This window comes from Lemur catta, chromosome 17, assembly GCF_020740605.2.
Source record: "Lemur catta isolate mLemCat1 chromosome 17, mLemCat1.pri, whole genome shotgun sequence".
Taxonomy (NCBI): domain Eukaryota; kingdom Metazoa; phylum Chordata; class Mammalia; order Primates; family Lemuridae; genus Lemur; species Lemur catta.
In genome coordinates this window covers 26,579,602-26,604,361 of record NC_059144.1, presented here as the reverse complement: position 1 = coordinate 26,604,361, position 24,760 = coordinate 26,579,602, and the positions used below count along the sequence as shown (strand labels likewise).

At 45.7% G+C, this 24,760-nt stretch overlaps 1 protein-coding gene across 2 annotated transcripts; it reads left to right on the top strand.

Annotated features, from left to right (window-relative positions):
• The first annotated feature begins 13 nt into the window (after positions 1–13).
• On the top strand, positions 14–22,197 carry NSFL1C (NSFL1 cofactor). Of its 2 annotated transcripts, XM_045529550.1 has the most exons (10): positions 143–315; positions 2,598–2,695; positions 8,797–8,871; positions 11,472–11,477; positions 12,051–12,216; positions 12,901–12,993; positions 14,145–14,254; positions 14,659–14,796; positions 19,913–20,077; positions 21,794–22,197. In XM_045529550.1, exons 1-10 carry the CDS (start codon positions 211–213, stop codon positions 21,954–21,956), a joined length of 1,119 nt encoding a protein of 372 aa, XP_045385506.1. In that variant the 5' UTR covers positions 143–210; the 3' UTR covers positions 21,957–22,197. The 2 variants fall into 2 exon arrangements, with proteins under 2 accessions (XP_045385507.1, XP_045385506.1); XM_045529551.1 differs by lacking the exon at positions 11,472–11,477 and having other exon boundaries at positions 14–315.
• Positions 22,198–24,760: the final 2,563 nt, after the last annotated feature.

Genomic DNA, 24,760 nt, shown 5'->3' with positions numbered 1-24,760 from the left:
TTCCGCTCGGCTTCCACCCGCGCGGTTAGGCTGCGGTCTGCGCTGCGGCCGCTAGAGGGGGCGCGGAGCGGCGGGGTTTCCCGCACGGAGGGCTTTGCGTGAGGCACCGCGTGGGGCGGGGCCTGAGGGCGGGTTCCCACCGGCTGGGCCGGATTGACCAGCCAGCCGAACGCGGCAGCCGGAGCGGTTTTGGCAGCGCACAGGGCGAAGATGGCGGCGGAGCGACAGGAGGCGCTGAGGGAGTTCGTGGCGGTGACAGACGCCGAGGAGGACCGGGCCCGCTTCTTCCTTGAGTCGGCCGGCTGGGACCTGCAGGTAGTACCGCGAGGCGGGGCTGCATCGGGTGGGCCGGGGACCGCGCAGCGCGGGCGTCCAGCGCACTAAGCCCGCGGCGGCCGAAGCGCACAGTCATCCCCGCCCGGCCGCTGCCCGACCCAGGCCTCATGGTCCTGGGTCCGCTTGTCACGCGTCGCCGGCTCGGATGGGGAGTGGGGGAACGCGGACTAGCCCCAGCCTGCTCTGCGGTGCCTCAGTTTCTCCCTCTGTCTCGCTTGCCCACGGCGTCAGCCAGACTTTGGGCACTGCCGCAGCCGGCGTGAAGAGAGGGTGTCTGGGGGCGTGGCTGCCGCGCCGAGAGTCTTCTGGAGGCCGGGCTGGTCCGAGTGACCGGCCCTCGGGTGAAGCTGCGCTCCGGACCAGGTGGTCAACCCTTTCCATTTCCGAAGCCCGGCGGCCAGTGGAGGGAGGAGCCGGGCCCGGGAGTTGGCCCACGCCCCCTCCTATCGGATTGCTGGGGAAAACTATCACTGGTGTGGTGGCGCGAGGTTGGAGCCTCTTCACCTTTCTCAGTTAATTTATCTGTAAAATGGGGAGTCTCGTGAAATTGCTTTCTAGTCCACTGTCATGTGCTAAATATTCACGAAATACTCGCTGGTTAATTAAGAAGACTCAAGATAAGCTTCACGACGTAAGGATTTTTGTACACTGATGAATCCCCACTGTCTGCCCTAGAACAATACCTGGCACATAATAAGCACTCAGTAATTAACTGTAGAAAGAATTGCATAAATGTTCTTGGCCAGCCTACGTCTTAGGTCGATGATGATGATGATGACTAATATTTATTGAGTACCTACCATAAGCCAGGTGCTGTTCTAACTGCTTTACATGTTTTATGTTATTTAACCTTAGCATTTTGCTGCCGAGATTTAGGGAGGTTAAGTAACTTGCTCAAGGCGTCACTGACTGCCAAGCAGAAGAGATAGGATTAAGAGCTCAGTTCTCTCTAATTCTAAGCAAATAGAGCCCAAGCTCTTACCACCATCCTGGTGACACCGTGAGGTAAAGACTAGCCCATTTTATGGATGAGGAATTGGAAGCTCAGAGGGCAAGCGATGTGCCCAAGGTCACATAGCCAGTAAGTATCTCAATTGGGATTTGAACTGGGTCTGGTGCCAAAGGCAAATTGCTTCCCAGACATAAGAGAATTTGTAAAGCATCACACCTGTGCAGACACAGTGTGATGTCGCTGTGCTGGGCAGAAATAAACAGAAAAGTTTCTGCTTGAAAGACCTAAAATCACACTATAATGGTCTACAGGTCATCTGTCCCATTCTCCTCAAGGTATAGCTGGGGAAACTGAGACTCATGCATATGATGGCCAGGACTGGAAGGTAGGCTCCCTGAATGCCAGTTCAGTGCATGTCCTGGGGCAGCACACTGCCTCCCAGCCAATTGGTTATGTCCCAGGACAGCTCACTGCCTCCTGTGAGGCTCGTGACCTTGAGGACAGGAGCCAGGTCTATTTCATCTTTATGACCTCAGTGCTCTTTTTCATTTCTTTGTGCAAAGTAAGTGATTGGTAAATGCCTATCCATTGAGTTGGTAAGAGATATACAATGACGGATGGCCAAAGCACTCCCATATTCCTTCTGTAGGTGTAGACCTGAGTTTTCATAAATCTTAGTGGATCATCTCATCCAGTGTGCAGGGTTGGTGGGATGGGTGTCCCCACTTCACAGATTAGGACATGGCTTCAGAAAGAAAGGAAAAGTAGCAACCTGGACTGACATAGTTCCTGACTCCTGGCTATAATGGAAGAGCTTAAGAGTGAGGGCCTGAGCAGACGGCCTGGGATCGAACCTAGTTCCACTTCTTACCAACTGTGTAACTTTAGACAATTTTTTTTTTAACTTAGTGCTTCTGTATCAACTATAAAGTGAAATGATAATAGTACTAATAGCATAAAATTCTGTGAGGATTAAATGAATTAACACATGTACAATGCTCAGAACAACCTGGCATATAAATACGTGCTCAACAAATGTGTGCTGCTTATACTAGATCACATTTCTTCATAAAATGAGAATGAGGAGTGTCTTCCAACCCAGCCTTCCTTCTGTTTCCCTTAGTGAGTAGAATTTGTTTCAGGTAATATGAAAGCTAATAGTTGGGCTTTTACCTGTTGGTCTGATTTTCTATGACCCCTGGTTATATAAGTAAGTGTGAGCTATGTCTTTATTCCTTTGTGCTCAGAGGAGATGTGTGTTAGGTGAAGGCCTGTGTAAGGGTCCCAAGGTACTACCTCTCTGTTTCAGATCGCGCTAGCGAGCTTTTATGAGGACGGAGGGGACGAAGACATTGTGACCATTTCGCAGGCAACCCCCAGTTCAGTGTCCAGAGGCACAGCCCCCAGGTAAGGGCCAACTTCAATTACTGCTACATGAGTGTTTCCAGCAGTGATGAGGAGCTATTTTCTGACTTGACAAAGGGTTTGGACCTGGGTGTGTGTGGACCAGGGGGGTTGAGTCAGAAAGTTAGACTGAGTGATGGGTAGCAATTCCCTGCAAGCCTTAGTTATTTCCTGTAGATATATGCATGACTCTTACCTGAATGTAGTTTGTAGTTTAATCCTGGGGGAAACTACAGAACCTTCTTTTAAGATTTTTGAGGCTCTTTTATTTATGAAATGTGAGGAATGATTGCTCCCTCTCTGAAGTTTTTAAGTAGAAGTCAAAGGACTTCCTTTCAGGGGTGCTATAGATGTAAAAGAGTAAGTCAGATGACTTTAGAAAGGCTCTTTTGATATTTTAGGATGCCCATTGCCGTATTAGGAAGTCCTGTACAAATTAAACCTATATAACCTATCCTTTCCCAAACTGACTAGGGAGACCTCATCTTATTGGGTGAAACAGGACCAACCTTTGTGATCCCATTGGCCTCCCTGGCTAGCACAGCACATCACTGGTGTGATCTGCAGAGTGGGACAATGCTGGTCTTCCAGGAGACAGGCAGGGGCACTTCCTGCAAAGGTGTCTGAACTGTGACTCCCCTCTCTGCTTTAGCCTGTTTTCTTCTCTCTAGTATATGTTTTAGCCAGATAATTTTATTTGGGTTTGAATTCAACCCCAGAGTGTAGGTATAGTGTTTCTTTGCTATGAAGTAATAGATTATGTTTCTCTCCAAGGGCATCTGAGGTTTAAGGTACTTTTCATCCCTTTGAAGAAGGAACACTAAACCCACATCTCATTGCTGCTTTAACTTCTTCCACTAACTCCCATCTCCAGATGGGAGTAGGTAGTAGGATAATCTTTCAGTTATTTGCAGGTGCTAACCTGTGAGGTGTCAGTAATGGCACATTAGGATGTCACTGCCAGGAACATGGTTGTTAGGGTAGGGGCTGTTCTTGCAGCAGCCAGTAGAGATGGCTGATTTCCTGTATGAGTCTTTGACAGCCACCTCAGGGTAATGTTGGGGTTTTGCCATGTCAGAAATACAGAATGGGAGAAGTTGAAACATAGCCTTCAATGCCAGCCACATGTTTACTCCTCTCTTCTCCAGCAGTCTCTAAGTCCTTTCCAGGTAGTGGTTTATTAACATGGGCCCAGGAGCTTGTCTGCCTACATTCAAATTTCAGTTCTCCCACTTAAGAGCTTTATGACCTTGGGCAGGTAACTTAACATTTCAGTCCCTCTTTTTCCTCACCTGTCTAATGGGAAGGACAGTAGTGCCTACCACATGGAAGATTAAATGAGTTAATATTTACAAAGCATTTTGAACACAGTATGTGTTAGCTGCTGTCATTATTATCATTTTTAGCATCCATTCTTAATTTCCCTGTTGTGTGTACACTGCCTATTCTACAAGTGTGTATTTTTAAAAACAGGCATAAAAGTAAAAGAATCAAGGAAATAGAGTTTAACATTAAGACCGAAGTGAGTAAAAGACTGGACATACATTCAGGCCAAGAGGGCTTGCCTTGTTGCTTTGGTTAAGCCTCAGACTGAGTACTGGGCTTAGGTGAAGCCAAGAAAAAGGGGTGGGGGCCAGGCATGGTGGCTCACGCCTGTAATCCTAGCACTCTGGGAGGCCGAGGCGGGAGGATTGCTTAAGGTCAGGAATTTGAGACCAGCCTTAGCAAGAACCAGACCCTGTGTCTATTAAAAATTAGAAAGAAATTAGCTGGGCAACTAAAAATAGAAAAAATTAGCTGGGCATGGTGGCATACACCTATAGTCCCTGCTCTTGGGGAGGCTGAGGCAAGCGGATTGCTTGAGCCCGGAGTTTGAGGTTGCTGTGAGCTAGGCTGATGCCATGGCACTCTAGCCAGGGGAGCAGAGCAAGACTATGTCTCAAAAAAAAAAAAAAGAAAGAAAGAACAAGGGATGGGAAGGGCATAGTTTGTTACATCGTCATCCTTGTCCAGGAAGAAAACGCTGACTGCGTTCTCAGGAGAAGCCAAAGTTGTGCTAGCACCTCAGAGGAGTTTCTTCTGTGACCTGGCTGTCACAGGACACTTAGCCTGCTGCTGGGCTCTCCCATCCCCCACCATCATCTCAGATACCTTTCATGTGGTCACTGCTGCCTCAGAGCAACAATCAGTATGTTCCTCCTTTGACTCCACAACAAGGGTTCTTAATATGGAGCCCCTGAACCTTAGGAAGAATGTGTGGAATGGACATGAGGAGGTCTATAAATTACCTGAAATTACAGGCAAAAGTTTATGTATATGTTGGCAGATATCTTTCTAGCAAGAAAGTCCATACTTTTTATGAGCTTCTCAAAGGGCTGTGGGACATAAATATATTAACCATTTCTATTGGAGAAAGTCAAAACTCCTCAATAATAACAGCTGCCGTTTATTGAGTACTTAATAGCTGCTGGGCACTGGGTTAAGCCTTTACATGTGCATCTTTTTAGTCCCCATAACAACCCTGTGGGGTGAGTTCTGTTGCTGTTATCTTCATTTTACAGATGAGAACGCTAAAGCTTGGCATCTTTCCAAGATCACAGAGCAAGTAAAACAGGATTTAAATGCAGGGCTGTTTCTGCATTCAGCGTCTTAGCTCTCAGCCACAAGAATGTACTGCCTTTCCTTGTGGACATTCCAGGTCCTCCAGAGTTTTCCCTGAACCTACCTTCCTAATCTTACTCTCTTTGACTCATTTCTTAAATGCTTTGTTCCAACCAAACTGATTTCTTTGGTGTCCCAATTCTGCCTTATTTTTTATTCTCCTGCTTTTGTTTAAGCCTCTTACTTGATTGGATGTGTCTGCTCCCTTGCTTTCTGTCTGTCCAAATCCCATGCATCCTTTCATGTTCACTTCCATCCCTGCTCCTCTCCAGTCACAACTCCAGTGTAATTCATTCACTTCTTTTGCCATGTACTACTGGGTGACATTTCTCCTGTGTTGCTCTGAACATTTTTCCTGGTATTTAACTTAATTTTCCTCCCTAAGTAAACTGTAAGTTCCTGAAAGTGGGATGGCTAGTATTTCAAGAGCTCTCTCTGTCTAGCTCTGCCAGGTATTCTTGTGCTGTACCTCTCAACACCTTCAGAAGTAGGTAGAATGCTCACCATTTCGCAGGTCAGATCCTGAGTCTTAGAAAGGTTGAGTAACTTACAGCTGCTGTTTGGCAGATTCAAGGCCAAGTCTGTGTAAATCCAAAGTTGCTTCTGCCTCGTGCTACCTCCCTGCCCAACACCTCCCACCCCTGTACACAGGATCAAGCAGGAAGTTAAAGTTAGTTTCTTACTTTTGTTCCCACTTTCACCTAACAAAAGTTCACTTTTTCTTTTTTTTCTTTACTTTTTTTTGACAAAGAGTCTCACTCTGTCATCCAGGTAGAGTGCGGTGGTGTCATCATAGCTCACTGCAGCCTCAAACTCCTGGGCTCAAGTGATCCTCTTGCCTCATTCTCCCAAGTAGTTGGGACTACAGGCATATACCATGATCTCTGGCTAATTTTTCTATTTTTAGTAGAGATGGGGTCTTAAACTCCTGAGTTCAACCAGTCCTTCCACCTTGGCCTCCGAGAGTGCTAGGATTACAGGCATGAGCCACCATACCCAGCCAAAAGTTGTACTTTCTTATTATAGAAAGGACCATCATTGTCTGATTCTCTAAAACTACGCTATCCAATAAGGTAGCCACTAGCTACCTTAAATTAATTAGAATTAAATAAAACAAATGTTGTTATTTATTTGCACTAACCACATTTCGAATACTCAGTAGTCACACCTGGCAAAGGCTTCCCTGTTGGACAGTGCACATATAGCATTTCCATCATCATGGAGAGCTGCTGTCACAGAGCTAAGATGACCAGATTAAAAGCAGAAAATGTGATCTGACAAAGGACTTTTGTGCTGTTTCAGGGTGCCAGGGTAGCCTGGGAGATAAAGAGTTTTAATACCAAACAATTGAACTTTCTGAGACATTTTGCCAATTTGTGGAGACCATAGGGCAAAGTATTCTGATATTGGTAATGTCCCCAGAACATCCATGCCATAATATGACTCAAAACGTTACTCCAGAGCAATGGTTCTCAAACTTGAATGTGCACCAAAATTACGTGGACACCTCCTTAAAACCAGATTGCTGGGTACCCCTTCCATAGTTTCTGATTCAAGAGGATTAAGGTGAGGCCTAAGAATTTGCATTTCTCACAGGTTCACTGTGATGCTGATGCTCCTGGTCCATGACCACACTTGGAGAACCACTATTCAAGAGTAGCACTTAAGTGTCCACACCATACAAAGGGCTTTACATGCCTCAGTACCCATCTGTACGCAGAAAGCCCATAAGGTTGGTGCTATGATTGTTTCCATTTACATGGGAAAAATTGAAGGCTCAGAGAATTTAAATAGCATGCCCAAGATCCCAGGGGTGGGAGGCAGAGTTGAGGTTGGAATCAGGTACATGGATGCCAGAATCTGTGTCAGATACCATCAGAATCTGGGTATAAGAATGTTTGGAGAAAGAAACCCATAACCAGTGGAAGTAGTTTGCTCAAGCAAGTGTACCGGTGTATATTTGAAAGTACTTAACAGTGGAGAGATAGATGATTTTTTTTTCCCCCCGTGAACACTCATCCTAGCCCAGTTATTTGAAGAAACTGGGCTATGTATCTATGGAAGGTGAGAGTGAGTGGAATAAGTGTCTCTGGGCACTAGTACAGATCTCATTACAGGGCTCATTTTGAACCATGTCATATTGAGCATCAGATAATGTCCAAGGAGGCTGCCGTCAGCTGCTAACTCACACAGGGGTATGTTTGCTATGTCGATTGGTCTTTGTCCTCTTATTTGTAGTTGATGGAACCTCAAAGCCTCTTCTGTTCCCTGATTGTCTCCTTGAAATAAGTCTTCAAGACTGAGCTGGAGCTTTTTTCCCAGTAAACAGCTCCTCCTCTCTGGCTAGCTTCACTAAACCTGTGTTACCCTCTTCCCCCCATATTATAGGGAAGCTACTTTTTTCCCCTAAGAAATGTAGAATTTTTTTTTTATCTTTATAAAACTTGTGTCTCATGATCCTTGAAAAACTTAGCTTGTTCCTTGAGGACACATCTAAACTAGGAAAAAAATGACAGTGGAAGATAATGTCAGAGGAGGGAGTTAACCCATGTCACACTCATTTTAGGTGTGCCCACCCCACACAACACTGCTTTTTTTCTAAATATTAATAAATATTTTTAATTGACTAACCTATAGCAGAAGCAGACAGGAGCTTTCTCTCCCCAGTTGCTATCACCCACATATACATTTCATTTCTGCTTGTTGACTGTTTGTCCTTTAACGTGTCACAGTTTGTGTATGCTACCTTCCTCTAATACTGTACCAATCTCCTTTCCCTACCAACCCCATTACCGTTTAGCCACCTGACTGTCCACCAGTTCTTTGGCACATGGTCCAAATATCGCATTTTTCTGGGAAGCTTTTCTCTATGTTCCTCCATTCCTCCCTACTCTCCCCACCAGAACAAGAGGCTCTGTGCTTATGTGGCCCCGTATCCTTTCCTCTGTCACTGTCCCTATTGCACAGCATTTAGGGGATGGTTTCCTGGCCCATCTGTGCCATTAGCCATTAAGTAACTCAAGGGTAAGAATTGTGTCTGATTATCTTTATAGACCTAGTATCCAATTCAGTGCCTGGCACAAAGGCATTCCTTCAGTATTTAAAAGTTAAATGATGAAAGTACCTATCCAGTAGTAAGTTTTTAAAGTACTACAGACCCTGTATCCCCCCAAACCTCTGTCAGGACAGCTTAAATTGGATTTCATTTTAACTCATAATAGCATTTTCTCATTTATTCTCAGCCCTGTGTAACCTTGAAGAAATAAATGCGACATTATTTTACATGTAAAATAGGGGGTTAACCTTTTTCCACATATATCCTCCTCGTGCTTTACCAAAAAAAAAAAAAAAGTTCAGCGTCCTCAACTCCTTGGTAGCTGATGGTGGGGGTTACCTTTCTTTAACTCTCCCTGAGATCATTTTGCTCCTTTCTGTGTCTCCAGTGATAATAGGGTGACATCCTTCAGAGACCTCATTCATGATCAAGATGAGGACGAGGAGGAGGAGGAAGGCCAGAGGTGAGTATTTGATGGGCAGGTGGGTGGGGGGAGCGTGCACAGTCCAGACGAAAGTCCACAGTAATGTGCAGTGTAAATCACCTAGAACATGCTCAGTTACTGCTAGCTGTTACTACTGCAGGCTGGTCTAGGTGGGTTATATCCTAGGAACAGTCTCTTACTCCCTGGAGTTTAGAAGTGATCCCAGTCCCCTGTTACTATTTTTTTTCTTTTGTTACATTCTGGGTTTGTTGTTTTTTTTCTAATTATTAAAATAATGTGTATTTATTGAGGAATACTAGAGGAAGGAAACACATTGTTAAGAAGGAAAAAAGGATCTAACAGTCCCACTTCTGGACATTTACCCAAAAGATTTGAAATCAGTTTGTCAAAGAAATGTCTGCACTTTCATGCTCATTGCAGCACTATGCACAATAGCTAAGTTATGGAGTCAACCTAAGTGTCTTATCAACAGATGAATGGATAAAGAAAATGTGGTATATACACACAATGGAATACTATTTAGCCTTTGAAAAGAAGGAAATTCTGTGATTTGCAACAACGTGGATAGACTTGAAGAATGTCATACTAAGAACGTCATTCCTAAGCCAGGCATAGGAAAAAAAATACCTTATGTTCTCACTTACATGTAGAATCTAAAAGAATGGAATTCATAGAAGTAGAATGTGGTTACAGAGGCAGGGGGTGGAGGTAATGGGGAGAGGATGGTCAAGGGTACAAAAATCTCAAATAGGAGGAATGTGGTTTTGTGTGTGTGTGTGCGAGGTCTATTGCAAAGCATGATGGATATAGTTAATAATAGAGTATGTACATTTCACAATTGTGAAGAGTAAATTTCAGATGTTCTCTCTACAAAAAATGTATTTGAGGTGATGGCTAAGTAGCTTGATTTAATTACTCTACACCATATTCATAAATCATAACATCACTTTGTTCCCCATATATACACTTATAAATTGCCAATTTGCAGTTAAAAAATTTAAAAAGAAGGAAAAAGTTCATTCATCATATCACAACCAGGATGTGACTAGGTATCAATTTTTTTGGTGTATTTCTTTCCAGCTTTTTCTTTTTAATTTAAAAAACAATACATCATGTAATAAACACAATAATACACATGTATATTCCCTCAATACACACTCACATCTACTGTTTGTTTTTAACCTTTAGAAATGTTACAATAAAAATGTCCATTGTGGAAAATACAGACTAGTGTAATAAGTATAACACTTATCTACTCTTTGGTAACTGGTTAATATTTTGGCATATTTCCATTCAGTTCTTGTTCAGTATACAAATATGCTTTGTTTTATATTTTTACATTGTGAAGTTCAGATAATTTTGTTTCTTGCTCTTGTTGGATCAATGCTGCATCTCAAACACTTCTTTATGTCATTAAAATTCTTTATGAGCATTTTCAGTCAATGGCTATAATAATAGTCCATCATATGGGATAGCCAACATTTATGTTGTTTCCAGTTTTTTACTACTGTAAATATCAGTACTGTGAACATCTTTGTGTATTAATCTTTGGCCACATTTTAGATTATTTTCTTAGAATAGTTTTTAGAAATAGAAATACCAAGTCAAGAGCATGAATATTTTTAAGGCTCTTGATCACAAACTCCTAGTTCTTAGGCCAAGGCTTTGAGATCCCTTAATAAAGACCTTACAGTCCATTGAGCAGAACTTCATCTACCTGGCATGAACAAGAATGAGCTGGCTGCAGCCTCATTTCATGGGTTTTGGTTCTCCATGGGATCTGCCTTGGTCTGTCAAACATTCCTGAGGAACGCTGTAGAATAACCATTATGCGAATGCAGTTACTTCATCATGGTCAGTCTTTGGGAAGTGAGCTGAGAAATTATATGTGTTCTGTTCTCTGTTTTCATCTGTATTGTGACCTTCACACTCCCTCTGAAACCGCCTTTTAGATACACTCAGATGCAGCAATGTATGTTAATTTCGGGTTTTACAGTTCTTGAGTGACAGGCAGTGCCATCAAGTCTATGGATACCTAGCTCCTAAATGACTACCTCCTTCTCCTGCCCAGCACATCCTCCAGGCAGTGACCTTCTTGTATTTCACATCCCTATTACTCCCTTGGCTCTTTGGCATTTCAGACCTGAAAGGACACTGGTATTCTCGTTCTTGCCAGGGCCTGTGGCTCTGCCTCACATTCCCTGGTAAATGTCAGGAAATAGAGGGCTGAGACTAATGTCTATAGGTTCTCAATTTTTCCCACTCGAGGACATGCTGTTGATACCTAACTGTGAATGGGAATGAGGAGAAGACAGTTGGCCAGGCTACATGACAGTTGGTTTTCAGACCTAGGTAAAAAAGAGTACTAAGTTAATCTCAAGCTGTGCCTGGCTCATTGCAAAGCCCTTCGTGGTGTCTTGAGGCTTGTGTTTGAGACTGGAGCTTCCCTGTCCAGTACCCTCTCTTCAGGGCCTGCAGCGTATCTCACATGAATGGCAAGGTGAGGTGAGGCTTGGGGGAGCTCTTGGTGCTGTATCACCATCTTACATGTGTGCATTACTCTGTGCTTGTTCTTTTGCATACATCTGCTGATTTGAACCTCACGACCCTGACTTAAGGAGCAGGTAGGTAGGGCATGTGGTCCTTCCCTTCCATTTCAACAACAAGGAAAGTGAGTTACAGAGCAGTGCATTGACTTGCCCAGGATCACACAGTGGCAGAACTAGGACTGGAACCCATCTGCTTGTACTAACCACACCACTGCCGCCATTAATCCAGAGTTACTAGTTGTAGCTGCTTCTGACCACGACTGTAGTCACTGTCTCCTGGAGAGGTGCTGGCCACCAGATGGATAATTCCCAGCTGGGACTCTCCTGAGTTGACACGCTGTTGTGCATGCCTGGAATGCCCTTCCCCAAATTGTTCACCTGCTAAACCTGTCCTCAAGACTCAGCCCCGAAGACGCTCTTCTAGGAAGCCTTGGCCGGCATTCCCAGTTCAGCGTTCCCAGAAACCCCTTACTTCTCTTGCTGCTCACACTGCATTGTACCCGCCTGCCTCCTTACATGTGTCCCCAACTAGCCAGTAAGTTCTCTAAAGACAGGCGTTGTGTGCCGAGCATTTAGCCCAGAACCTGTTGCATGCTCTATTCATGTTTTTGAAGTGCATTTGGTGTTAGAGGTACATTTTCTATGCAGGTTTTATGCTGGGGGCTCAGAGAGAAGTGGACAGCAGATTGTTGGCCCTCCCAGGAAGAAAAGTCCCAACGAGCTGGTGGATGATCTCTTTAAAGGTGCCAAGGAGCATGGAGCTGTAGCTGTGGAGCGAGTGACCAAGAGCCCTGGAGAGACCAGTAAACCGAGAGTGAGCATAAGGGGCGTTGTCTGTGCCTGTAGGACTCAAGTTCTAGAGCTGGGAAGGAGGCCTTCACCCCAGTAGTGACTGATTTTATTTTTTTGTTCCATTTGCTTGCTTGGCCTCCTGTACAGGACACTAGTATAGTTTCTCTTACCCTTTAAACATGAAATCAAGATTTGGGAAAAAGTTTTTAAACCTGTGACCTATGGTCTGGATCAAGTCCTACAAACATGTTTTATTTGGCCTATCCAATTTGATGTACTTGGTGTTTTGCTTTATTTTGTTGTAATTGAATTAATAGTCACCTGTTTTATATAAAATCTGGGTTTTTCTTTTCTTTGGGAAAATCATAAAATCTTTGATATTATCCTGTACCAAATTCCTACATGGCCATGGTTAAGTTAACTGGAGCTTAGTTGTAGCTGTTCCCTTAAGCCACATACCACTCCACACCCCCCGCACCCCTGCACCTTCCAGCTTTCACGCCAATCCTGGCCACTTAATTCATTTAGCATACTACCTAGCACAGAGTTTGACACCCAGAGAAAGTGTGTCTAGTTGTTAACAAGCTTGATCAGGAACTCTATCAAACTCTTTCTTCTCGCTTACCTAAGATATACTCATTGTATCTGAATAACCCCCCGACCATTGACTAAACCTCCCAAATGTTTATGAATTTGTCCTTTATAGCCATTTGCAGGAGGTGGCTACCGCCTTGGGGCAGCACCAGAGGAAGAATCTGCCTATGTGGCAGGAGAAAGGAGGCAGCATTCCAGCCAAGATGTGAGTGTGTATCTACCATCCCACGAGGGAAACTTGCAGACTGTTTGTTCTGCCATTTTTTTAGATGGGAATGATTACATATTGTGTGTGAACTGGCAGCCTCTGAAAGGGAAGCCTACAGAAATGGTGCTTATGGGAAAATCAAAGGCAGCTCTCATCTGCCTGGGTGAGGGGTTCTGGTGAGAAAGGGTGGGAGAAAGGGGTGGACAAATGAAGTTTTCTAAACATTCCATGGATCTCAGGTAGAGGAACAGTGCACCTGGTGCTCTCTGGTGGTGTGGGGATGGCTGAAAAGCTTGGTCTTCACACCACCACTGAAAGCCTGAAATGCAGCTTTTTTTTGTTTCCCTAATTATCATCCAGTACTTTTTTTCCTGTACATAGGGTCTCCCTTATAAGTGTAATAATGCTATATAGACAATTTTGAATCTTTATTTCATATTATATCACAAACATTTTCTGGTAGCCTTGAGACCATCAATTTCTATAATATATATTTTAAATCATTGTTTTTATTTTAAGACAAAAGCAATGAGAAAATAAAAATCTTCCATGGAAGAGCTGGGAAGATAAGGAAGAAAAAAAGAGAAAAAAATTAAAATAAAATAAAATAAAGGAGAAAATAAAAATCCTATCTACTTAAGGCAGCAGCTGCTAATACACTGGTTTTTACCCTTCTAAATCCTTACCTACGAATATGTGTGGGGAACTGTTGTTAAAAGAAATTGTAGATATCATTTTTAATGACTGCAAAATAATCTGCGAGTAGATTTGCCATGCCAGTTTGGTTGCACACTAGCTACATACCAAGCACACTAGTAGCACTACAGATAAGGAAGCCACAGCTTTGACTGAGTCACCTACTCGGAGCTACCAAGCTAGTGGCAAAGTCAAGACACAAACCCAGGTTTCCTTAAAACAAAGCACACGCTCTTAACCTGTGCTATACCTCCTTCCTATTCCGGGTTAATGCTTATTCGGTTTGCTTGTTGATTGATTTCCCTTTGAATGCACATGTATATTTATGTGTCTGTGTGTTTTAATAATACCAACACAGTGAAATAATAAAAACACAATAATTTGCATGTTCAAGGTGGTGTGCTTGCCAGGTTCCAGACAATGTATTAAACGCTTACCTCCTGTCATCACAGGTTCATGTAGTATTAAAGCTCTGGAAGAGTGGATTCAGCCTGGACAATGGCGAACTCAGAAGCTACCAAGACCCATCCAATGCCCAGTTTCTGGAGTCTATCCGTAGAGGGTGAGCAGAAAATCCCTCCTCCAGGTCCCGAATCAGTGAACGAGATAGCAGATGGGAAAGGAAGAGGCAGGATGTTTATTATTTGAGAAACAAATTTTTTGAAGCAGATTTAGCACAGTTAAGGTATATATTTTCATGAATCTGCTCTAAAAACCTTGTGTGTCCATTTTTCCCCTTTGGGCCTGGGACAGAGCCAAGTGGCCAAATAAGAAATAGGTGTCTGCTGTGACTGAGCAGGCAAGAGAGAAGGCGGAGGCAGATTAGTAGCCACTAGAGTAGCCGGGTCCCTGCAGAGGCCCATCGATTTCCACCACTGGGGCTGAGAGGTTTCATCTCCCCTCGGCCCCATCACTGTCACTTCCATCTTCTCCCTGTGGACCCCAGCATGGCCTTTTCTCCTGCAGGGAGGTGCCAGCAGAGCTGCGGAGGTTAGCTCATGGTGGGCAGGTGAATTTGGACATGGAGGACCATCGGGATGAGGACTTTGTGAAACCCAAGGGAGCCTTCAAAGCCTTCACTGGCGAGGGTCAGAAACTGGGCAGGTAAGGAGTGGCACAGGTGGGAGCCGGACTATGTCTGTCACACCTGCCAGACCTGGCAGACCTTGTGTATAGTTTACTTTGGTTAGGTCTTTACTGTTTACAAAGTACTTCAAATTTGATTTTTATGGGAGGAAGAGTGTGGAGAACATGGGCTTTGGAGTTAATAGGCCTGAGTTTATATCTCTGATTCTTTGCTTTCTAGCTGTGTGACCTTGGACTGCATAGGCTTATTTGCCTCAACTATAAATTGGGACTAATGGCCAGGCACAATGGCTCACACCTATAATCCCAGCACTTTGGGAGGCCAAGGCAAGAGGATCACTTGAGTCCAGGAGTTTGAAACTACCCTGGGCACAATAGCGAGATCCTGTCTCTACAAAGAGTAAAAAAAAATAGCCGGGTATGGTGGCATGCACCCGTAGTCCCAGCTACTCAAGAGGCTGAGGCAGGAGGATCACTTGAGCCCAGGAGTTCACAGCTGTGATTGTGCCACTATACTCCAGCCTGGGTGAAAGAGTGAGACTCTGTCTCTAAAAAAAAAATTAAAAACAAGTCAAAAAATAAATTTGGACTAATAAGAGTTCATACCTCCTAGGATTAATGTTGCAAGGAGTAAATGAGCTGATACACATAGAGCTCTGCTCCATAGTGAGCAGTCAGTGTAAATAAAAAGTGTAACATAATTGCTGCTTTGACTCAGTAGTCTAGGGTGTTCAGGGAAGATGTATGTCTTTGATAGCTTAAGGCTGAAATGGGGATTCCAGGGGGAATAAGGAATTTTGTACTCTCCTACCCAGCCAGGCCTCACAGTAGCGTAACTCAGGATCCAGGGACACTCAAGGACATTGTGCCTGCTGTGCAGGCTGGTGTTCCACCATTATGGCAGCTCACCTGCTCTTATCTGTATTTCTTTGGCCTTTCCTGACATTCTGTCACTTCCTATGACTTTTCCACCTTGCGTCCTCTGCCACTGCCTTGTCTTCTCACTTCCATATACTTTGCCAATAGACATTCTCGATCTCGCATTCAAACCCTCTGGTGGGATCTGATTGGTTAATAGTCACTGTTATCCCTGATAGGCAGAGTTCTTCCACCAGACCCATAGGGCCAGCCTGTAGGTAGGCTGCCTTCTTTCAGAGCCCATTAGCTTTGGCCATGGCCATAGTGACCCTCCTTGCCAATACAATCCTTACTTTGCAGAGGGAAAGCTGAGGCTCCTGAACTTTAGTGGCTTGTCCTTGAGCACATGACCAGTGTGTGGTAGAGCCAGGACTGGAACCCAGGTCTTCTGATTGACATTCCTTGCCATACTCCTGCACAGCAAGACACCCTCTGTCACCTAGATCCGGCAGTTCTCAAGGTAGCTACTGCCTTTGCTCACCTCACCACCATCTGTAGGGGTCAGAGCTTGGTCTACCAGCAGCTGTGCCCTGTGAGCTTCTGGTTGGCTCTATCCTGGAATCCCCTACCTCCCTGTCAGCAATCATGCCTCATCAGGAGCAAGGGTCAGAGCTCAAGACATAAGATTTACCAGGACCAGAACAGTTCTGTCAGCCCTGCTATCATTTCATTTACTACATTGGAGGCTGTGAGCTAGCCCAGGATGGCTGTTCTCAGAGTGAGCTTCCCTGTCAGTTGTGGTAAACTTTAAGGAACATCTGATAATTTCTTTTCTTTTATTATTAAAGTAAAACATGTTCATCTTTAAAAAAAAAAAAATAGCACAGATAAAGAATTAAAAACTATCCCAAACCTAATACCCAGAAGTGTCCAGTTAGTATCTGGGGAGTATCTCTTTCTACTCTTGTTCACTTACATAACGTGTGTGTTTGCAAACAAGCTGTTTTCTCACCTGCTTTTGTCCTAATCAGTGAAGTATATCAGCAAATGTATTTCTGCACTTTTGTTTCTAATGCTTACATAATTTTCTAGCCCATGGATGTGCTGTAATTTAACCAGTCCCTGCTGTTAAATGTCTAGGCAGCTGCCAGTGTTATGGACAATATTGTGGTGAATATCTCTGTATTTGAATCTTTGAATATTCCTTAATCCTGGGCTAGAAATAAAATTGTTGACGCGAAAGGGCTTCATATTTTTAAGATGTTGTAAAATTTTTACCCTCACCACTAGTTATAAGGGAGGGCTCAGAACTCAACACCATGCAGTTTGGTTTTGATTTCATAATACTAACAGGAAATGCTGCTACTATTGGATAGTCTAACTATATTATGTGTGCCAGACCCCACATCTCAAAAACTGAAAATATTTTTAAGGAAGTCTATTTTAGCAGGATGGGAATAAGTACAAGATGAGCACAAGCTGAGATAGAGCTTGATAATCGGGCATAATGTTTGTCAACAAAATAAATGTTCATTGCCAGTTTCACTTGCATTTTATTTCAGTTCTGGCTTTTTATGAAAACTGAGCTGGAAAAAACCCCCACAGCTTTATATAGCTAAGTGAAATGGGATTTTGGCTTCTCAGTCTAAATCAGGTGGACAGCTGCTTCAGTTTTTTCCATAAATGTTGTTGTGTTTTCCATTGTCCTGTTATCTACCAGAATGATCAGGTGCTAAAAATTTAAGAAAATTTTTTCAGGTTTGCCTCAAAAATCAGTTAGTCTTGGTTTTCTCTCTCGATTATCTGGTGAAATACTTTAAAGTGAATGAATAGGTTGTCTCAATTCAAAGATTTTGAGAAAATTCTTTCAGTTGTATTAAGTTTATTTTGTTCTAGGTTTTACGTTAGTTTGTCTGGGTTGGGAGCTAAACTGAGTTTGGGAAAGACTGCATTTATTTGATTTTGAGTTGTAGACACCAGAGTGCACTTGGGGGTGGGGGTCACTGCCGCTGGAGGTGAGCTGTGGCTGCTCCGCTGCCTTGTGTAGTGGTCATTTTTGTGAAGGAGATGGATTTGTAATTGTGGCAGGGAAGTGCCAGATGCCAGTTTGTTCCCACTATGAAGGCAAGGAACGTTCAGGTGATTCAGGTTCTGGATCGGCGTGAGACTTAGTTTCCCCATAACTCGTTATGATGTTTGCAGGGAGAAACCAAAGAAACACCTTTTGTTACAGACATCTGCTCTGGCCTTTCCTGCCTGTGGGTAAAATGCCCTCACTGCTGCGGATGGCCAGCCACACCTTGAGAGCAGTAGCCCAAGTGTTGACAGTTCGCAGGAAGACCAGGCAGAGGCCAGCTCCTTTGAACGGATGTGCGTGGCTGTCCCACGCGGTGAATTGAGCAGCGTGGAACTCTACTCTGGACGCTCGCTGAGTGTCTTGCTCTTGTTGTTTGAAGAATCATGAGGTCTAGTATTGAGGGAGACCTCCTCTGCTCCCCATCCTCCTTGAGAGCAGCACAGGCTGGGAGTGCCTCAGGTGACCTTCCACTTCTAGCCCATGGGTAGCCAGTAGCATCTCCAGTTGATTATGGACCAGAATTCAGGCAAATATAAGCGGGGCAGGACTTTGAAGAATGATAGTAATTGGCTATTACCTTGTTCTGTTCATTAGTTTCACAGGCATTAGATCAACTCTCCAGTTAAGAACAAGCTATAGTAGGTCTTAGGCATTTACAGGGGTAACATTTAACTTTTCACTATGTCCAAGCAACTCTTGAGGCCTGTAGTGGTGTCATTTATCTGTGTGTCCCAGCCCATGTGTGAACTGCACGTGCTGTGAGGCTGAAGCACAGAATCAGCTCCTCTAGTAGCTAGTAAGTGTGGCCAGCATTCTTCCCTGGGCTCTACTTTGTAATTCTCTAAGCCCATATTTTTCATATGCCCATAAAAGAGTAAGTTCACTTTTCAGTCACTCTTGGTTAATTATATGCTCCAGGGCAATATTTCACAAACTGAGTTCCAGGGATACTCTTTCTGCAGGAAGTTAACAAGTGTAACATTGAAAAAGGGCTGGCCGGTGGTTAAATAAGATAACTGCACTATCTCTCAAGACCTTTAATGCGCTAGTGGCCTCTGATGCTGCTGGTAGAATACGTGGCATTTCCTAAACCTTCCTGGAGATAGCTCAAGGGACTAGGGTCCTGTGGAACACACTTTCAGTTGGATTTGCTATGAGTACCGTTCTTTGGGCTGTGAAGGGAAGGGCAAGGTATAGGAACTGATTTAATTAGAGGCTTTGAGGGGAAGCGAGCAAATCCCATCTAATGGCCTCTATTCTTTGCAAAGGTCTAGGCCAGGTTATTTGCTCAGAGAAAAGCTAACAGTGAGGTGGACAGGTGGTTTAGAGGCGAGAAGGAGGCTCCAAACAGTTGTGGAGAACTGGGAGTTTATATGCATTTTACCTTTGTCAGCCACCCTGAATGCTTCATGTAATTATCCCCTTTAATCATCACAAAAACTGAGCAAGGCCTGTGGCCTTAACCCTTGTTAAAAATCTCGTTACCACCTTTGTTGAAACTAAGGGTACTTGAGTAACTTGCCCAAGGCTACACAGCTAGTGGGTGAATTCAAACCCGAGTCTCAAAGATCTGAGCCCTAAGCACGGGGGCAGACACCATGTCCTGTTCATTGTATGATTGATCCCTTTGTTGTGTGGCACTTGGTTGCCCCACTGCCCCCTGCCCCTGCGCAGAGTTGACACATGGGTGCAAGACACACTTGAGGTGCACTAGGGGATGCAGGCCTTAAAATCCCATCACAGAGAAAGCACCTGGATTGCTTCCCTTACATCCCACCAGTCGCCTGCCCGGCTGTCCCCAAACTGCCTCAGCTGCAGACTTGGAGTGCTCCCCTCTGCCACTCCATTGAGACTGAAACTCACCCTGGTCTCTTGGGTCGTCCAGCCTCATGACTTTGTCTCTCCTGGCCCAGGCTGTCCTGCTTTTCTCCCCTCAAGGCCTTGTTCAGGTGAAGACACTGAGGTGGAAGAAGGTTAAGTAACTTGCCCAAGGTTACCCCAGGAGTGAGGGAGCTAGCAATAACTTACCAGGCAAGGTTTCAGGTAAATTCTGCTGGACCTGGAAGTTCCATGAGGGCAGCAATTCTGTCTGGATCACTGTATCAGCAGCACCATGCTCAGTATAAATCCAGAAGGGTGTCCCTTCCAGCTTAGGGGCCTTGTATCTGCTCATGTCCTAATGTGATCCTCTCTCCTCAGTACTGCTCCCCAGGTGTTGAGTACCAGCTCTCCAGCCCAACAGGCAGAGAATGAAGCCAAAGCCAGCTCTTCCATCTTAATCAACGAGTCAGAGCCTACCACAAATATCCAAATACGGCTTGCTGACGGAGGGAGGCTGGTGCAGAAATTTAACCACAGCCACAGGTACCTCATGCTTTCTGCCCGAGTTCGTTCTAGAGTGTCCCAGACTGCTGCAGGTGTGTGGGGAGTAGGGAGCCGTTCTTCCTCCTAAACACCAGCTGGCCCTCCACGCTTTCCCTGAAGGAGGGGGTGGGGTGGGACGGACTGCAAGTCTGAAGCCTTAGGTTCTGGCCCCTACTCTTCCCCAGTGTGGCCAGCGCCTCTCACTTCCCTCCAGTGGACCTCATTCCTCATCTGTAAAATCAGGCGATTACATTCCTCGGGGCCCTTTAGCCATGCCACTGTATTCAAAGGAAGTGTCATGCTAAAGCCCAAGTATAGAAGAGAGAAAATTAGAACGGCCGTGGTTGATGGAGGGGTTAGGGGTGCAGTGCCAGCATCCCACTCACCTGCTTCCTCCACCTCCCTCCCCCCAAGTGGCCTCTGAGACCCACCAGCCCAGCAAGGTCTCTTCTAGGTCTGGCTGTCGAGAATTCTGGGAATGCCTGCTTTACTGTCTCAGATCATCTGGGCTGGATCAGGGAAACGCTGCCTCCCTCATTTTAAAGATGGGGAAACAGAGGCACGGCAGAATGAAGAGAGTAGTAGGGGAGGCACTGGAGGACTGTTGGCAGTAAATACATTTGGCAGTGTCTTTCTCTAGAACACAGGTGTCTAAATTTCCTCTGGGCCAACTAAGCCAGAACCTACATGTGGGGCCAAGGGATGGTTTGACGATCCTAGAGTACTAACTGCGTTCACCTGTGGGGTAAAGGTGTGAAACAAGCCCTAGGTGTGAGCCAGGAGCATCTGGAGGCTTGTTCAACCCTTTTTCATTAGGACCCTTCGTTACACTCAGGTGCTTGGTATTTAAAGGTGAGACCCATCCCACTGACCTGAGCTATTAACCCCAGCACACTGCTGCCCAATCTGAGGGTGGGCAGCCCATGCAGAGGGCTTGGCTGGGTGAAAGGGCTGGATTTGCTTAAAGTCTTAGGCTGCACCTTGCACATCCAGGCCCTTAGATGTAGGTTTGCATAGATTTTAGGGGTTTGGGGCAGAAGGAAACTTCTGTTTGAGTGCTGCGGGGAAGAGGGCTTTGTTTCCAGGTGATTTCATCTTCGTGCAATCACCTGCTTCAGGAGACAAGCAGTGTCTGCAGAAGGGATTCCTGGCACTGAGGAGTTGTGAACCTTCACTAATTTTTCTGACAAATAGTCTGAGTGCCTCCTGTGACATACAAGAGACACATTTTCTGCCCTTGCAGAATTCATGGGATACAGGAGACGACAGTAATCGGATCATCCCAGGAGTGTTTACTCACAACCTTGATCAGTACTGTGGGAGGAAGGTCGGGGCACAGAGGCCAGGAGCTGAGGAGGGCTGCCCTCAGGAGGTGGCATTTGAGCCGAGGCATGATCAGGATCACGGGAAGGGGAGCAGGCAGAGCCTCTGTAGAGAAGGACCCAAATGTGGGAAGGGAGTATGGACTGATGAGCTAAAAGGTGGGAGAAGACAAGAGGAAAGAGTCCTTGGGACCACAGTGAGGTGTTAGCATTTATCCCAGGTGAAACAGGAGCAATAGTGAAGGGCTTTCGGCAGGGGAGAGACATGGTCCTGTATACTTCCAGGTAGCTTTGGCAGCTCTATGGGGAAGGTGTGGAGCCTTCCACAGGACAGGGGCTGTGGACAGCAGAGAAGGGCATTGCTGACCGCTCCCCATCTTCCCTACTCCCACAGGATCAGCGACATCCGACTCTTCATCGTGGATGCCCGGCCGGCCATGGCCGCCACCAGCTTTGTCCTCATAACCACCTTCCCGAACAAAGAGCTGGCTGACGAGAACCAGACCCTGAAGGAAGCTAACCTGCTCAATGCTGTCATCGTGCAGCGATTAACATAACCACCTGGCTGGCTGCCTGGCCTCCCTCCTGTGTCTCCCACGGTCAGCGGCCATGCCCCGTGGAGTTCGCCCCTCCTGCCCTCTTGTGCACACCCAGCAGTCCAGTGCCACGTCTCCTTCGTAGCTCTGGGTTCTTAGATCTCGGTTGGACATTTGTTTTCTCCTTAGTTGCATTTCCTGGGTTTTTGTGACGATCAATGGACTTTAATGAAAAAAAATAAAAACAACCAAAAAAATTGAAGGAGTATCACCAGCATGTTGTACGGAAACTCTCCCACCGAAGCAGGCTTTGGTTGCTTTAAAATCATTTATCTTGGCCCGTGGGAGGAAATTTCTTTCCATCCTCCATAAAAATCACTTGCAGCACACAACACTCATCCACTAGTGTGTCCCACCTGCCAGCCCCAAAGGAGGATTTCTCCCTTTATGCCGAAGGAGGGGGACAGCAGAAAGAGGCTTTGCAGTCACATGCTCCCACAGGAATATGTCACTTGCCGGAATAAAACTGGGCAGAAGCCAGAGTTCCCTGAATTTTGAGGTCGGACCTAGATGCACACAACCCGTCCAGGTGAAAAGAAATACTTCCCTGTGCTCCCTTCACTCAACTCCTGGGAAATCCAATCTCGCGAGGGCTCCGCCAGTTGAGGTTCTGTTACGCTGGCCTGCCCCTGCCCTCTCCTCCCTCACCGTACAGGCTGCTCTCCTGCTGGGGTTCCCAGCTGCTCTCATGGCTTTATTCACTTCACCTGCAGAAGTCTGTACCCAGGAGGTAGGTGGGGTGTTTTTTCCACTAGGTTGCTGCTCATGCCAACCCAAATGAGTTTAGAATTAGAGTATCTTGGCCTAAAAGATAAACAGAGTCAGAATGCCTCTGAGCTGTTCACTGGAGTGTGGCCAGTCCACTGTGGAAAAAGAGGTAGGTTTCCTGTGCTACACACACCTTTCACCGTTAATGTTCGCAAGGGGCTGCTGCTGAGTGCATTTTGAGAGTGGGTGTAATGTCAGCACAGGGCTTTGGTTAGCGGGTTCTGCTTCTTAGTTGTGCTCTGCCCAGCCTACTAAAGACCCTCCAGCCCCTAAGTTTGCTTCCTGTGCAAGTTTGGGAGAGGAGAACCACGGGCTCTTGGATGGAACCCTTACCACCTCCCTATTAAGTGAACCAGACTTAGAACCAACACTGACTCGATCTCCTGCTTTGGAATCATAACATGCCTGGGTCCTCTTTCCAAGTAGGCATCAGTCACTTTCTCTTTCCTGCTCCAGCCCCTGCAGCGAGCCAAGAACCAACACTGCATGGGCCCAGCACTGCAGAAGGGCTTGTGGTTTCAACCAAGACCCATCCTGAGAAAGGGACTTGGCTTAGTGCTTTCCATCCCAAACTGGCAGTGGCCTGCCAAGGCTACAGCATCTGCCACGGCGCTTCCGCCAGCAGGTGCAGGTTACTGTGGAAACTGTAGACGGGTCTGGAAAAACTGTAAACTACGGTCACCTTGACCATTAAAAACCAGAATGAGGACAATGGAGTTTTGCATTTTCTATTGGGTTGCTTTGAAGGAAATTTAACAGCAGCCCTCAGAAGTATTTCAATGCTTTACAATGTCCCCACTTTACAGTGCAAAACCTGGAGCCCAGGTCACATAGCTGGGAAGTGTAAGCTGCTGCCTGTCAGTTTCCAAAACCCATGCTCTGAACAACGGTGCCCACACCCTCCATCCCCAACCACCGGCCCCCTCCCACCCCATTCTCAGGGTTTGTGTATATGCTAATTAGTACACACCAGAAGAAATAAAAACACCCACTTACAACCTGCATCATCTGGAACCGTTTGCAAAGAGCCCATAGGAGCTCTGGGAAGTGAGCGAGGCAGGTACTATAATTGCTGTCCTATTGGTGCAGCCATGACAGTGCAGACAGTCCCTCTGACCTTGGGCCAGCTGTGACTGTGGCCATAGAGCCAGGGATCACACTGATCTGGCTCCATAGGCTTTAACAGGTTAAAAAAGAAAAAAAAAAAATACTCAATAGCCACTGGTTCTAGGGCTTCTGAATTCAGGGCAGTTGTTCTCAACGGGGACATTTTGCATCATCCCAAAAATTGGTTGGCAAGTAGGTGAACCTCCTGGTATTAAATGGGCAGGGTCAATGCATGGGATATATCCTGATGGAAAGACAACTGAAATTCATCTAAGTAAAAAAGGCAAGTTAACTGTCATGATGCCCTTTCTAACAAGTGCAGCTTAAACTAGTCTCTACTGGGCCGGGTGTGGTGGCTCATGCCTGTAATCCCAAGGCTTTGGAAGGTCGAGGATGGAAATCACTAGAGCCCAGTTTGATACCAGCCTGGGCAACACAGCAAGACCCCCATCTCTACAAGAAATAAAAAACATTAGCCAGGCATGGTGGTGCATCCCTGTGGTCTCAACTACTCAGGAGGCTGAGGCAGGAGTTTGAGGCTGCAGTGAGCTAGGATCAGGCCACTGTACTCCAACATGGGCAACAGAGTGAGACCCTGACTCAAACTAGTCTGTACTGTGTGACATGAGTTTTGTTTGGTCTTGTTAACCACGTTCATCCATGTAGGTAGAGTCTTGTGCGGATCTGGGTGCTTCCTCAGCAGATGGCCACGGGAGGAAGCAGGCTTGTGGGGCAAGAGCTGGGCACGTCTTTGTAGTTTTGGATGGTGTTGCCAAAAAGTGCCTTCCCGAGGGGCAGTGCATTTTCATGCCCACCAACAGAATAAAGCATGCCCTTCCCTGCCAACTTAAAGGAGACTTGGAGCTCATTGAAGGGAAGCAGCTGGTACA

What these genes read in the sequence shown, in the direction of transcription:
- NSFL1C (XM_045529550.1), top strand. Translation starts at nt 211, where the DNA reads ATGGCGGCGGAGCGACAGGAGGCGCTGAGGGAGTTCGTGGCGGTGACA. An exon ending in GGCAGCATTCCAGCCAAGAT is followed by an intron (nt 12,994 to 14,144) that starts GTGAGTGTGTAT and finishes CTGTCATCACAG; the next exon opens with GTTCATGTAGTATTAAAGCT. An exon ending in CTGGAGTCTATCCGTAGAGG is followed by an intron (nt 14,255 to 14,658) that starts GTGAGCAGAAAA and finishes TTTCTCCTGCAG; the next exon opens with GGAGGTGCCAGCAGAGCTGC.